The 16,327-nt window shown below is 41.3% G+C and overlaps 1 protein-coding gene across 1 annotated transcript; it reads right to left on the bottom strand.

The window, feature by feature from the left end:
- Positions 1-485: 485 nt before the first annotated feature.
- LOC133643167 (serine/threonine-protein kinase 35-like) lies at positions 486-15,996 on the bottom strand. The gene is made up of 3 exons (XM_062037588.1): positions 15,305-15,996; positions 6,944-7,685; positions 486-1,330 (listed from the first exon to the last, which is right to left on the bottom strand). The coding sequence occupies exons 1-2, from the start codon at positions 15,783-15,785 to the stop codon at positions 6,955-6,957; spliced, it is 1,212 nt and encodes a 403-aa protein (XP_061893572.1). The 5' UTR covers positions 15,786-15,996; the 3' UTR covers positions 486-1,330; positions 6,944-6,954.
- Between the last annotated feature and the right edge of the window lie 331 nt (positions 15,997-16,327).

The following is a 16,327-nucleotide window of genomic DNA, read 5'->3' as shown; positions in this document are numbered from 1 at the left end:
TGGAAGGTCACGTGAAGTTTGGAACTCTGTAGCAACTGACTGTGCAGAAAGTCGGCGACCTCTTAGCACTATGCGCTTCAGCATCCGCTGACCCCTCTCTGTCAGTTTACGTGGCCTACCACTTCATGGCTGAGTTGCTGTTGTTCCCAAACACTTCAATTTTCTTATAATAAAGCAGACAGATGACTTTGGAATATTTAGGAGCAAGGAAATTTCCCGACTGGATTTGTTGCACAGGTGGCATTCTATGACCGTTCCACGCTGGAAATCACTGAGAGCGGCCCATTCTTTCACAAATGTTTGTAGAAACAGTCTCCGTGCCTAAGTACTTGATTTGATACACCTGTGGAAGGACCAAGTGATTAGGACACCTGATTCTGAGCATTTGGATGGTTGGCCAAATACTTTTGGCAATATAGTGTATATACTCAACTCCTAACATGGACTTTGTTGTTTTTCATTGATTGAACACCTTTTTTTCCCCCAACCTTTATTGAAGCAGACATGGAGAAAGCAATGAACATAAAACCATTCCATCCATCCATCAGCTCACGACGATGAATGAATTGCACAATAATATTCACTATTGATCCTTCCCGAGCAGACGCAAACACAGCTCCACTCCGATTGAGGATCAAGTCCAGGCTGCACGGTACATCGTGGAAACAATGAAGAACTGAGGTATAAAAGGATCACAGTATGTGGTGTAAACTTTAAGCAAGTGTTGGATTGTGGAGCCTGGGAAAGTGTTCAAGCCCAAAAAAAGGTGTGCAGACACACTGGTGCCATCATGGGGGGGAATTTAACACGTTCTACTTTTGTGATCTTACAAAGCCTTTGACGAGTTAATTAAATAAATCAACATAACAGTAGTAAATACAATACGTATGTACCCTGAATGATTGTGGAAGACGCAACACATTAGCTAATAGTGAGCAACTCCAAAAGGCACTGTCGGTAAAGAATGAGAGTAACGCTAATCAAATTAAATACAAATCATACTCTCCTTGTTAGAACGTGTCAATCATTTCAGGCCTGAAAAAAAAGCTATCATTTGTACCGAGTTAAACACACATTCTTTAGGGTCAATGGTGTTATTCTCTGGGTTGAGCAGTAGAAGAAGTGTGAAAAAGACTAAAATGATAAAGAAGGAGTCAGATTTCCATGGACAAAGTAAACAAGGCACTAAACGCAACCTTGGGCCACAGACTTAATGGTGATCGTAAAGCAAATATCACGGGACAAAGCAGCATGGCAGGAAGTGTCTTCATTGTCGTCACACACACACACAACAGGAAGTGAAGTACCAGCTCCAGGCAAAGATGCACACCTGCAGAAGTAAAAGAACATGTTTTATTACAAGCAAGATGTTCATATCTTTTAAGGCCTGTCTATATCTTACACTATATCATACCTTTGTAGAGTAGTACTGTACTTACTATGGTAAATTGGTATATGATTGCACCACATTACCAATTTTTGGAGATACAGCTCATCTCTCCGTAAGGTTGGATATAAATTTGGCCGTCAATAGAGCTTTTAATACTATCGTTATATTGTGACGATGCATGTTGTAAATTTGACTGTGACAAGTTGGCGAAAGGACACTGGACACAATGTCGCATCCTCAATAGTGGTTACCATCGCTCCACAGTACAAGTCACTAATCTTACCTGCATAGTAGCAAATGAACTGTTTTTCTACAAGTACCTGGAGTGCAAGGAATAGCTAAACAAGCTACACTACACAACGTAGGAAGATACAATAGGCCAGTGTTTTTCAACCTTTTTTGAGCCAAGGCACATTTTTTTTTTTTTACAAGAAAATAAAATACGGAGGCACACCACCAGCAGACAAGGTTAAAAAATTAAACTCCACCAGGTTGTCGTGCCTTATTTTGAGTTTGTTGTTGTTTTCCAGTGTGTAGTGCTTTAGTTCGTGTCTTGCGCTGTTATTTTGGTGGCTTTTCCTGTTTTGTTGGTATTTTCCTGTAGCAGTTTCATGTCTTCCTTCGAGCGCTATTCTCCACACCTGCTTTGTGTTAGCAATCAAGACTATTTCAGTTGTACTGACGCTATCCTTCTTTGTGTGGAAATTGTTGATTGTCATCTCATATACGGATGTACTTTGTGGACGCTGTTAGCTCCACACGCTGCAAGTCTTTGCTGTCGTCCAGCATTCTGTTTTTGTTTACTTTGTAGCCAGTTCAGTTTTAGTTTCGTTTTCCATAGCCATCCCTAAGCTGCAATGCCTTTTTTAGGGGCACTCACCTTTTGTTTATTTTTGGTTTAAGCATTAGATACGACGTTTACAAAGCAATTAGCTACCTGCTGCGACCTACTGATATGGAAGAGTATTACACGGTTACTCTGCCAAGCTCAAGACAGCACAGACACTTAACGACACTTTATTTGCGGATTATAAATACTGGTTTGCATAAAATATTTTTTAACCTATTAGGGGAAATTACATAATCTCCCATGGCACACCAGACTTTGTCACACGACACAGGTGTGCCGCGGCACAGTGGTTGAAAAACACTGCAATAGGCCATGCTAACTGCTAAGATAGAGCTCTTAAATGTAGAAAAAGGTGGGCAGATGCAAACAGCAATGATACCAAGTATAACAGACCTATCCAACTGGCTAGCCGAACATCCCACAAATTGGCTTGATGAAACCATTAAAACTAGGGTTGATCATGTATGCAACACCCCCGCCACCCCGAAGGGCGCAACAGCGAGGCATATGTGTCCCAATAAAGCAGCAGTGCGGTGAGTAAAAGAAGACGACTTTTTAAATTCTCCAAAAAATAAATTCTAAATAAATTGCAAAAACTAGCTAACCTGACTCTCCGCAGATCCTTGTACCGGTAGTTTGCTGAGCTCCTCACATTGATCTGGGAGTTCTCAATAGGAGATTTATTTCAGAAGGCTGGGCCTTGTAAAAAAATAATTGTATGTGATTGGATAAACCACTTGTCCGTTATCTTGAATGACGTGCTACTTCAACCACTCACATCCAAATCAACCCGTGACGCTGATGAGAGCGACGCTGGGAAATGCAAACCCGGTCGGAAAAAGAGCCAAAACATCCTTGCCACCAATGAATGCCTTCAAAACTGTTCTCTGTTCATCTTTTAAATAATTAATATTCGATAGATTCGACAAAACAGTTGCAATAGAAGAATCACTGTCAGCACGTGCCGCCATTGTTGTTTGAATCACAGTCGCTTCGGCGCTACGTCACATCTATGAAATCCCGCCCGGCGATCCTGATTGGTTCATTAGTTTTTGCTATCTGGAAGGAGTTCGCAATGCCTTCAAGCCCAGACCCTTGTGTGGAGCTCAGCGAATTACAAGGGTCTGGCGAGAGTCAGGTTAAAAACTAGCTGCACACGCTGGAAACGAATAGCGAAGGCCGAATAATGAATTTATTGACATGTGGTGTGAAAGCCAATGTGTTTACCTTGCAATTAAGTAAACGCCGTCTCAAAGGAATATAACCTGCAGAGGCACTTTCGAATGAAACATCCACATTTCGATGTCCGGCCCTTGAGTTCTTGGGCTCTTAAAACTGCGGCCCTCTTCAATATGTAGTTAAATAGCCCTGAAATATATAGTATCATCAGTGTATGATCAATAATACGTTGATTAAAATATATATATATATTTTTTAATCACAACAACCTAGTTTTTTGTTAGTGATTACAAACTCAAGAAGTAAGTCCATGGAGACACAGCAGGGCTTTAAGGGCCCTTTTTTACTCATGTTTTTTCCCCCACTATTGACTTTATTTCACTCAAATATTGTATGTAATGAAAAGAGAATAAGGAAATAATTTAAATATTTGATATTTTTGACCGCAATCCTGTGTTTTTGTCGGATTATAAGTGTGATCAAAAATGTAATCATTCAATAATGTTGAAAATTTGATGTATCAACCGGCTGTATTGATTTATCTTGGGTTCGGTACCTCCACCAAGGTTAAGAACCACTGTTCTAAGGGCTAATTCACACTGCAGTTCAATTGCGATTTTTTTGCCCATATGCGACCTGTATTGGATTTGTTCATGTCAGTGTGAACAGTGGACTTCCAAATGTTTCATATCAGACCTAGGCCTCCTTTATAAGTGGATACACATAAATCAGATAATATGAAATCGGATATACATGCGATGCGTCCTCAATAAGAATGCTGTGGTCGCATTCATCTGACAGAACGTCATTAAAATGCGATAAGCATCATAATTATTCGCCAAAATAGACATTTACAAAATAAATAGTTGACAAATGAGAAGAAATCCGGTGAAAATAATATGTTTTAGGAACTCAGGTGAAAGCAAAATATACCGTAAAACTGCCAGAGCCAAAATACCTGTCCTCTTCCCTCTTATTCTTCTACGTGCAAAAAAATGTGGTTCTGCAAATGGACACCGAAAGGGACAAGCGGTAGAAAATGGATTGATGGAAATGTTGACTTTGATTGTGGACAGCACAGTGGCGGTTCAGTCCCGGGCTCGGGGTCTTTCTGTGTGGAGTTTGCATGTTCTCCCCGTGACTGCGTGGGTTCCCTCCGAGTACTCCGGCTTCCTCCCACCTCCAAAGACATGCACCTGCGGATAAGTTGATCGGCAACACTAAATTGACCCTAGTGTGTGAATGTGAATGTTGTCTTGTCTATCTGTGTTGGCCCTGCGATGAGGTGGCGACTTGTCCAGGGTGTACCCCGCCTTCCGCCCGAATGCAGCTGAGATAGGCTCCAGCGACCCCGAGAGGGACAAGAGGTAGAAAATGGATGGATGGACTTTGATTGCACAAAATCCTTGAAAATTCCACAAATGCGCCAGTACTGAGACCAGCTCGAGTTGAAGCCAAGTTCAATTCCATAAACATTGCAGTGCGTGCGACGTCATGTCTGCATGCATGACAGGTTGCATTCACTTTAGAAATCGCATTTTTTTGTATTGTCAATTTCTTTGTAATGTGAACTATGGCTGGGCGATATACCGGTATTACGAAATATACCGGTATACGACAGCTACCGGACATTTGAGAGGAAAATATGTCCTCATATTATTGTCAGTGACAGAGCATGACATGACCAGGAGTACGTTTGGGGTAAAATGTTATATGATGCGCCTTGTCATTCAATAATTCACATTTGACATCTGCTGAAATTAACCTTGAGCGTCTGGAAATTCTGCCCTTACCGCGGACTTGCAGGCATGCACATATCTTTGTGACTCAACTATTGGTGCAAACTAGAACTTACATACGAAGTGAATCAGATTTTTTTTTAAATTTTTATATCTACATTTTTTAAAATCACCTTTTTAATGTTTGCTCTGAGTCAGATACTCATCAGAACATGTACTGAATTGTCTTCTCACTGAACTCTCTAAACGAGCTGTAAAGCAGCTGCAGTACATCCAAAATGCTGCTGCTCGAGTCCTAACTATCCATCCATCCATCCATTTTCTACCACTTGTCCCTTTTGGGGTCACGGGGGGTGCTGGAGCCTATCTCAGCTGCATTCGGGCGGTAGGCGGGGTACACCCTGGACAAATCACCACCTCATCGTCCTAACTACAACCAGGAAATACTACCATATTAATTCAGTGCTTAGGTCACTGCACTGGCTTCCTGTTGCTCAGAGAATAGACTTTAAAACATCTCACCTTGTGTACAAGTCTTGTGACAAAGTATATCTCTGACATGTTAGAGCCATATGAACCATCTCGAGCTCTTGAGAACCTCACCCGCTGGTGCTTGGAATCAGGACCAAAAATGATGAAACTGCATTTCAGTTTTATGCTCTAAAAATCTGGAATAGTCTTCCTAAAGATGTGAGGCGGGTGATTTTAATTTGAAACATTTTTATTTTAGCCTTTTTTAATGTTCTGTAAAGCGCTTTTAATTGCCTTGTGTACGAATTGTGCTCAATAAATAAACCTGCCTTGCCTTACTAAAATATTTTATTCATTTTATTTTTGTCAACCAACAGAGATAGGACTCCACTTGTTACGATTGTTGCTAACGGCAATGCAGAATTTTATTGGCTTTGTTTTATTAGCCTCATTTATATATGTTGTTTATTTTTTTCATTTTAATTAATCATATTCAGAATGTTTGCGTTGCTTGTTGTCTATCAACAAAATAACTGAAGTTTTAATATCAATAAACTCCAAAAATGTTTTGTAATGATTGTAATTGTTTGCATGGGTTAGAATTGCAGTAGTATAAAAATTACTTGCGACTGCTACAAAATTAAATTACTAACCAATTTGTTTCTCATGTTTTCATGAAACGTGCATAACATTTCTAATTAGCTGTGTCCTTTTTACATCGGAAATCAAACTTTTGTCCCAGATCCTTTCCTTCACCTAGATCAGTGGTTCTTAACCTGGGTTCGATCGAATCCTAGGGGTTCTGTGAGTCGGCCTCAGGGGTTCGGCAGAGCCTCCGCCGCAGCGGTCAAGACACACCAGACTCATGAAGTGATTAATGTGAACCCCTTAATTAAACAAGTTGAAAAACTTATTTGGGTGTTAACATTTAGTGGTCAATTGTACGGAATATGTTCTGTACTGTGCGATCTACTAATACAAGTTTCATTCAATCAATCAATTGTGTAAATAAAAACTGTAAAGTTAACATTTGAATGACAATAAAAAGGTCTAAGTATTATGGAGACCCCCAAACAATGTTCCCTCTAATTTGCAAGTGTGTAATTTGTTGTGAGTTGGTTTTGTTCTTTAAAAAAGGTGATGTTCATGCACGGGTTAATTTTGTGCACTAGTAAAAAAAACATATAACTTTGTCTTGAATTTGAACAAAAATAGATAAAACTAACGGTAGTTATTGCCAATTAACTGATAAATTGTCCCAGGTATCTAATTTAGACGAAGCAAAACAGGCTGAAGAAGTTATGTGACTGTTACCTGAGGGAGGATTAGGATGAGCGCCATGCAGGACATGTAACCTGGTCCATTCTGGTGTGCAGCTGAAAAGCATCCGGTCGGTCCTGAGGGTTGACGGCGAGCATGTCCAGCAGCAGCTTCCTCACACCATCAGACATGCATGACCTGCGCTTCTGTGGGATGTTTAGTACCATCTTTGGATTCTCTAGCAGCGCCTCACCCACTGGCACAATGTCCGAGCCTTGTCTCACGTAGCTTCCAAGGAGCTCTCGCTTGGACTCTGCATCGATGAAAGTAATCCTCTCCAACATGGCCCAAATGATGATGCCAAGAGCAAATATATCAGCCTTGGCAGTGTAGTGACCTTCCCACACTTCAGGAGCCATGTAAAAGTCAGAACCGCATGCCGACGACAACCAAAACTTGTTCACGTTCACATTTTTGTTCTTGTCCTCGCCGTCTTTGCCTTCATTGGTGTTTCCTAAACCTGCACAAACTTTGCTCAAGCCAAAGTCTGCCACCTTGAGAACGGGAGTCCCTGAGCTCTCTGAGATAAGGATGTTGTCTGGTTTGAGGTCTCGATGTACAATCTTGTTTTGGTGCAAGAAAGCCACAGCACAGGTCAGTTGCAGCATGAAGCTGGTGTTGGTCTGCGAGTTGGGCCGCCGAGACAGGATGAATTGGTTGAGGTCACCACCTTCACAGAACTCCATGACGAACCACAGGTAACACGGCTCCTCTGAAGGGGTGAGCACTCTCTCACCTGTAACACACATCAGTAATGCAGTCAAAGATACATTTTGTGGGTTAGTCAACTTTTTTAGTTTACAATGATGGGAGTCCACTGAACTCCTTGGGACCTTTAAAGCAAATGGAGAAAAGTTTAATAGTTATTTTTGTAACAGCTTAGTGGGTAGCAGTTACAGTATAAATCAGGGGTGTCAAAGTCAAATGGACGGAGGGCCAAATAAAAAATTTAGCTACAAGCCGAGGGCCGGACTGTTCGAATGTTCATTGAAAAATTTTTAAATGACGCATATAGTCTAGTGAACCTAATTGAACCTACTGAAAACCTAACAAATATATTCCAATATGATCAGATAAATAAAGCAATATTTTCTTATGGCTCTGTCAGTAATCTTTAATTTTCAACAGACACAAAAGACAAATTTCCTTTATATAAAAATCCCCACAACATGAACATTAAATGAAAGAAACCGGTATTCAAGGCACCATCAGTAGCCTATATTTTCTATTTTAGCAAAAGTGGGCTAAATTTACTTCAAAGAAAAAAACAATAATAGCAATTTTCTATCATCCACTCAACTGAAATATTTTTAAAATATAATTAAATTGAAATACAATAAAATAAAGTGCAAAAATCTATAAATCAAAAACAACACTTTGTTTAAGGAGAAGTAACATGCAGTGAAAACAAATATTAAACTTTAACTTTTAAACTTGAATTGAGTAAAAACTCTAAATATGTGATTGCACAGTAATGTTCACATTAAACCCCCCTCCTCCCTCCGTGGGAGGGAGGCGAGTTGGGTGCCCGAAACCCCCCGCTGGTTTCGGCCCGCCCCTTGGCGCGCGTGGCACGGCGGGCTCCGCGACCCGACGGCTGGCCCTCGTGGCTTGACGGCGGGCGCGTCCCGACGGGCCGCGCGTAGGGGTCAAACGCAGAAGTCTCAGGGCCTCGTGGTGAGGGGGTGGCCTGCGGGTTTCGGCCCGCTTGACCCCCCCGCTCCGCTTGGCGCGCGCGGCACATGACGGGTTCCGCCACCGACGCTCGGGCTGCAGCCCGACGGTGGTGCGGGCCCGGCGGTGACGCGCGGTTTGGGGAAACAAAGCAGAAGTCTCAGGGCCTCGGGGCCGGGTTTCGGCCCGCCCCCTTGGCGCGCGTGGCACGGCGGGCTCCGCGACTGACGGCCGGGCTGCAGCCCTTCGGCCGGCAGGCGCGTCCCGGCGGGCCGCTCGCCCCCTTTCGGAACCTTGGACCGGCATCCGCTTGGTGCGTGTAAAAGATCTGCGGTCTGCGGGCCGGTTCTAATAATAAATCAAGATCATCCCAAGGGCCGTAAAAAACCTTCTCGCGGGCCGGATATGGCCCGCGGGCCTTGACTCTGACATATGTGGTATAAATAAATATTTCTAAATGAAAGTCATATTTAATGTTAGGACGTGCCTAAAAATTTCTTGAGCTGATGGCTAAATTAGATCCACTGAATATGTCTACGCTTCTTATTCTGATTAGTTGACTAATTAAGATAATTAATAACTAGGGTTGTACAATATACCGGTATTAGTAAAGTGCCGCGATACTAATGAATCATATTCGGTACTATACCGCCTCTAAAAAGTACCGGTACCCCACTCCCCGTCGTCGTCACGTTGTGTCATTGCTGGTTTACGAGCAGACGAGCATGTTCGGCAGCGCACAATCACAGAGTACTTACAAGCAGACACAGTGTGTCGACAGAAAAGGAAGAACGGACGCATTTTGGCTTAAAAACTAACAATAAAGGTGAAGTTTCAACACTGAAACGCCCACCGGAAGAGATGTTTTAAGACATGGATAGCTAGCTAGCGGCTAAAGTCTAGCCACAGTCTGCAGTGTTTTAGGTACTTCTAAATCACTAATCCTGGTCTCCATGGCGACAAATAAAGTAAGTTTCATACAAGTATCATCCCTGCAGGACGAGGAATAGCTAAACATGCTTCACTACACACCGTAGCTCACTGGCGTCGTACCTGAATGTAAACAAATGCCATTGGTGGATCTACACCTAACATCCACTGTAATGATCCCAAGTACAGTAGCATATCTAGTCGATACTACTATGATTACATCGATATTTTTTGGCATCAGAACATTTTCTTTCGTTTTTTTTAAAATTTATATTATGTTTGTAAACTCAGGAAATATGTCCCTGGACACGAGGACTTTGAATATGACCAATGTATGATCCTGTAACTACTTGGTATCGGATTGATACCCACATTTGTGGTATCATCCAAAACTAATATAAAGTATCAAACAGAAGAATACATGATTAATACATTTTAACAGAAGTGTAGATAGAAAATGTTTAAAGAGAAAGTAAGCAGATATTAACAGTAAATGAACAAGTACATTAATAATTCATTTTCTACCACTTGTCCTTAATCATTTTGACAAAATAATAGAATGAAAAATGACAATAGGTTACTGCATATGTCAGCAATTAAATTAGGAGCCTTTGTTTGCTTACTTACTATTAAAAGACAAGTTGTCTTGTATGTTCACTATTTTATTTAAGGACAAACTTGCAATAAGAAACATATGTTTAATATATTGTGAGATTTTTTGTTAAAATAAAGCCAATAATGCAATTTTTTGTTGTCCCCTTTATTTAGAAAGGTACTGAAAAGTATCAAAATAAATTTGGTACCGGTACCAAAATATTGGTATCGGGACAACACTAATTGGTAGTAATAAAGAGGATTACAGTAAGTGTGTTTTATCTGTAACATAAGTAGCACTTAATTTTCCACACTAAGGCTTTATTCCAAGTCATCTTCTTTGCTTACTGCAATAATATTGTACCGTGGCCTTAATACCGTGATAATATCATACTGTGAGATTTTAATATCGTTACATCAAAACGTATCTGTATGTAGAAACGGCTGGTTGCATCTAGGGTTGGGTATCGTTTGAATTCGAACGATTGCGATTCTTTGTTTCGATTCCGATTCCTGACGATTCTCGATTCCGATTCTTTTAAGAGGCCGGGTCAAAAAAAAGTTTAGGATATTTTAAATGAGCTAGCTAACCTACAGTCTTTCAGAATGAAATAGTCTGACATTCTCCATCAATTTTAATTCTATTAACTTTTTATGAACTTTACTATAAATTCCTCACAGGGCTGTTTTCAACTAGAATATAAATATCAAATCTATGAACTTGAATATAAATATTATAAATTATGAATACATTTTCCCAGGGGTACACTTTCCTCAAGAGAGCTTTATTTTTGAAAACCTCATGAAAACACATTTACACACAAGTGTATGATGCTGCAGGAAACCTCATGAAAACACATTTACACACACAAGTGTATGATGCTGCAGGTACTTAAAAATGTTACCGTGCTCCCACTGATGGGCTAACCTGGTGCAGAAAAGAAAATAAACAATAAGAAACAACTTGCAAAACCCAGTCCAGATTAGCAGCAGGTACAGTATAAAATCAGACAGTTTTTGTTTAGGAAAATGACCATATCCGCCTTATCAGGCAGGATGCGTGAGCGTTCTGGACAGATAGTGTCTCCTGCTGTGGAAAATACACGTTCGCTGAGTGTGGAAGAAGCTTGAACGCATAAATAGGAGAAAGCGAGATATGACAGCAAAGGATAAGTCTTTTGTTGGTTCCACCGGACAACCACCATGCAGCAGGGTCGTCAGACATAAGTATCGGTGGAACGTCCTGGTACATCTGCAGCTCTCTCTCCACCCGTTTCTTGATGGACATGGAGCTCTGTTATTTCGCGGTTATTTCATTTTTTTTGGTAAAGTAAAGCCACACTTTCGACCGCCGACGCCCGCTATCCATGCTTGAGCTTGACTGACTCGCTCGGCTATGCTAACACTTCCGGCGGTGGGCGCTTCTTCGTTGGTGTTCAGCGGCTTCTTCTTCCGGTTCGGCGGACATATTTTTTTCCGGTCGGCGGACTGGTATCGAAAATAGGAATCGAAATTTAAACTTTTGAACGATTCCGGGAGAATCGGAAAGTTAGTCCCGGTTCCAATCGATACTCGATACCCAACCCTAGTTGCATCAGCTCTGCTCTTTTAATGTCCTTTGTGTTCTTTGATGTTTCCATCTTACACACATGTTTATGTGTGCTATGGCTATGATGTTATTGCACACTTGGCCTCAGTCTGGACCCCGGACTTATAGACTGAATTTTTTTTTCTCTCAAACCCCCAGAACCCCTACCCAGCGTTTACCTGTTGCTCCCCTTTTTTTGTAAGGGGCGCCGGAAGTTGGCAGACCCTTCGGCGATCCTGTTCTGTCTCCCTGTAATGTTTATCTGATCTTGAATGGTATTGTGCTGAAAATCTTAATTTCCCCTCTGGGATTATTAAAGTATTTCTGATTCTGACACAGTACCAGATGGTTTGCTCACGTAAAATGAAACAGTTCTATGGTGCAGTGTTTTTCAACCACTGTGCCGCGGAACAATAGCGTACCGTGAGATATTGTTTGGTGTGCATTGGAGGTTATGTAATTTCACCTAATTGAGGTAATTGTAATACGCAAATGTGCCGTTGTAGAGTGTCTGTACTGTCTAGAGCTCGGTCTATCAGTAGGTGGCAGCAGGTAGCTAATTGCTTTGTAGATGCCGGGAACATGATTTGTTGTGATCACAATATGCGGGAGGCTGTGTGCAGGCAAAAAAGGTATCTAATGCTTAAACCAAAAATAAACAAAAGGCGAGTGCCCCTAGGAAAAGGCTATGGCTATGCAAGACGAAGCTAAAACTGAACTGGCTGCAAAGTAAACAAAAACAGAATGTTGGACGACAGCAAAGACTTACAGCGTGTGGAGCAGAGACGGCGTCACGGTGTCCACAAAGCACATCCGAGGAGCGCAAGACACTAACTTTACTTCTTATTCATAGCTGTATGTAGAAATGGCGGTTGCATCAGCTCTGCTCTTTTAATGTCCTTTGTGTTCTTTGATGTTTCCCTCTTACACACATGTAAGATAGATGTGTGCTATGGCTATGAGTTGTTGTTTTTTCCCTTGGCCTCAGTCTGGACCCCCTCTCCAGGGGCCTAGGCTTAGACAGATTTATTTTTAATTTAATTTTATTTTTTCTCACCTCACCCATTGTTTACCTGTATTTCACCTTTTTTGTAAGGGGAAGTTGGCAGACCTGTCAGCGATACTGTTCTGTCTCCCTGTAATGTTTGTCTGATCTTGAATGGGATTGTGCTGAACATTTTAATTTCCCCTCGGGGATTAATAAAGTATTTCTGATTCTGAAAACACAACACACAGGAAAACACCAAAAACAACTCCAAATAAGTCAGAGCGTGATGTGACAGGTCTTTGACATTACACCTACTTTGAGACAAGAGCTATAGTGACGCACGCTTGATTATGGTTTGAATTAATATCCAACAATTGCGAGAACGACTTTTTATTATCAATATCGGCTGCTTAAATTTAATTATTTTATGTTTTCTGCTCGTGGTGTGCCTCAGGATTTTTTCTATGAAAAAAATGTGCCTTAGCTCAAAAAAAGGTTGAAAAACACTGCTTTGATGTACTTGTCAGTTAAAAGGTAGAGTGTGGTTTTCTATAAGTGTACAGCTCTGGTAATGGGTACATCCGCACCTGCACAAATGTACTTCAAAATGTAACAATCAAAATAAATATGACTTTTTTTTTTGTTTACTAGGGCATGCATATATAATATGCATTAGTTTGACCATTTAAAATCAATGATAATAAAAAGGAGATGCTTGGAAATAGCATAAAAATGCCCCAAAAACTTGGAAAAACGCGATTCATAGCGTTACTTTTTGGTATAACCATCATGAGCGTTCTGTTCAGGTATATTTCTTTTATATTTTGATAAATCATCATATTTATGTATTACTAAATTTAAATAAGTATTGATCAATCTTTAAGCTGTGTGTATTTGATTTCAGTTTGCTTTCGACATCTTATTTAGAATTGTAGTTGAAACTTTTACAACCTTGTGTTGCGCTCATGATGGCGTAACCAAACTAGATTTCATTTAATGATCTTATTTTGAATATTTATTCCCTTTTTTACATTTAGTATATTTAAATATTCATTTATAAACATTGAATACATTTCAAATATCAATAAAATGCAATTGCCTTCATCTTATAGGGTAATTTTTAGTTACACCAAGTCATGAGCGCAACACTAACCTTCATCACTTTGACTTGTAATATCTCTAAATCTGGTGGTGTTTTATGTTTTTTTCTTTTTGGAACATGTACTATACATATAATACAATAAAGTCCCATATAAAATGATGTTTCTAGCAATACTTTAATTTTGCCTTTGAAAGTAACACTCCAATGTCCATTAGTGGAGCTGGACACCTAAAGTAACACTCCAATGTCCATTAGTGGAGCTGTACACCTAAAGTAACACTCCAATGTCCATTAGTGGAGCTGTACACCTAAAGTAACACTCCAACGTCCATTAGTGGAGCTGGACACCTAAAGTAACACTCCAACGTCCATTAGTGGAGCTGGACACCTAAAGTAACACTCCAATGTCCATTAGTGGAGCTGTACACCTAAAGTAAAACTCCAATGTCCATTAGTGGAGCTGTACACCTAAAGTAACACTCCAATGTCCATTAGTGGAGCTGTACACCTAAAGTAACACTCCAATGTCCATTAGTGGAGCTGTACACCTAAGGTAACACTCCAATGTCCATTAGTGGAGCTGTACACCTAAAGTAACACTCCAATGTCCATTAGTGGAGCTGTACACCTAAAGTAACACTCCAATGTCCGTTAGTGGAGCTGTACACATAAAGTAACACTCCAATGTCCGTTAGTGGAGCTGTACACCTAAAGTAACACTCCAACGTCCGTTAGTGGAGCTGTACACCTAAAGTAACACTCCAACGTCCATTAGTGGAGCTGTACACCTAAAGTAACACTCCAACGTCCATTAGTGGAGCTGTACACCTAAAGTAACACTCCAATGTCCATTAGTGGAGCTGTACACCTAAATTAACACTCCAACGTCCATTAGTGGAGCTGTACACCTAAAGTAGCCCTCCAACGTCCATTAGTGGAGCTGTACATCTAAAGTAACACTCCAACATCCATTCGTGGAGCTGTACACCTAAAGTAGCCCTCCAACGTCCATTAGTGGAGCTGTACACCTAAAGTAACACTCCAACGCCCATTAGTGGAGCTGTACACCTAAAGTAACACTCCAACGTCCATTAGTGGAGCTGTAAACCTAAAGTAACACTCAAATGTCCATTAGTGGAGCTGTACACATAATGTTATGACATATGTGGTATGACATATGTGGTGACTCCATTTTGGGAGACAAATGGACCCATCCCCCTCAAGGCTGTCATGGCGACAACAATTGTCTGAGATCATTCAGGGTTTCACTGCACTCCCTTTTCCTTCTTCCAACCATAAAATATTGCTTAAAATTAGCTGTCAACGCCAAAAATGCCCTTTGGCAAGAGTTAGTATAGTTGTTAGGACATGGTGACGTCACAACTAAAAGAGCTTGATAAGAAAATCAGTGCTAACGTGACTCAGCTAGAAACAGCTCACTTGTTGTATAAAGTTACACAATATGAGGCTAAAAGTCACCTTTGAGAGACGTTTCCACAAGGCGTAGATAGTGCTTGGAGCGTTTGTTCCCATGGCTCATTTTCTGGGCCATCTCGTTCCTTTGTAGGACGCACTCTTCCAGCTGCACGACGTTCTCATGGCGTTTCTCCAAGCTGGCCAGAGCCCAGAACTCCTGCAGGGCGAGCTCCACGTTCTCCGGCGCGTCGCACCGGAGCTTCTTCACCGCCACCCTGGCACCGGACCTGCGGGCCAGCGCCTCGTACACCACGCCGTACGTGCCCCTCCCCACCTCCCGGAGCAGGCTGTAGCGCGGAGCCATGACCTTCCGCTGCAGGTCGCCCCGCTTGAAGACCCCGACGTGGTCCGCCATGTCATGGTCGTTGCCGACACTCAAGCATCGTAACACGGCGCCGTCGTTAGCTAGCCCCGCTGTTAGCCTGGAACAGGCTCGCGCGCTCCTCGTGCGTCTCCGGCAGTTGTCGCCACCAACCGCGCTCATCGTCACTCACTTGATTCCAACGTCATTATTATTATTTTTTTTTTTTACCAACGGTAGTGTCGATAAAACGACGTTGTCGAGTTTTGAACTGTAGCAGCAAATAGAAAGTCGAGCAACATAAGGGAAAGGGGCTGTAGGCTTTGAAGTTGAAAGAAAATAACGAGGCATAAAAATGACTTCCGGTGAGCTTATCAAAATAAAAGGGTGAACGTAATTTTAAGGCAACCATTTGGTGGAAACTACTTTGACATAAAAAAAAATTTTTTAAAGGAATTTTACCTTTGCAACCTCATTATACTATTGGCTAAGTTTTATACTCATAAAACTCATTATATTTCAGTGCATAATAATCATTCAAAGTCAAACACGCATTGATAATTTAATAACAATGGGTATCTTATTTTGAAACGGAAGGCATCGATTTCCGCCGACGTTCCAGCTGCGTGTTGGGAGTACGGGGTCACACGGTTCAGTGAAGCATTTGTAAATAACGCAAACGACAAATGTTACTTTTAAACCGTCCAATACATTCACCACTATTT

This window comes from Entelurus aequoreus, linkage group LG26 (genome assembly GCF_033978785.1).
Source record: "Entelurus aequoreus isolate RoL-2023_Sb linkage group LG26, RoL_Eaeq_v1.1, whole genome shotgun sequence".
Classification (NCBI taxonomy): domain Eukaryota; kingdom Metazoa; phylum Chordata; class Actinopteri; order Syngnathiformes; family Syngnathidae; genus Entelurus; species Entelurus aequoreus.
The sequence above is the reverse complement of the archived record's forward strand: the minus strand, read 5'-3'. Positions and strand labels throughout refer to the sequence as shown.

Bases quoted from the DNA above. Each gene is read 5' to 3' on its own strand.
- LOC133643167 (XM_062037588.1), bottom strand. From the start codon at position 15,785: ATGAGCGCGGTTGGTGGCGACAACTGCCGGAGACGCACGAGGAGCGCG. The intron at 7,686-15,304 runs GTGACTTTTAGC...TGTGTGTTACAG, and splicing joins TGTGGAAACGTCTCTCAAAG to GTGAGAGAGTGCTCACCCCT.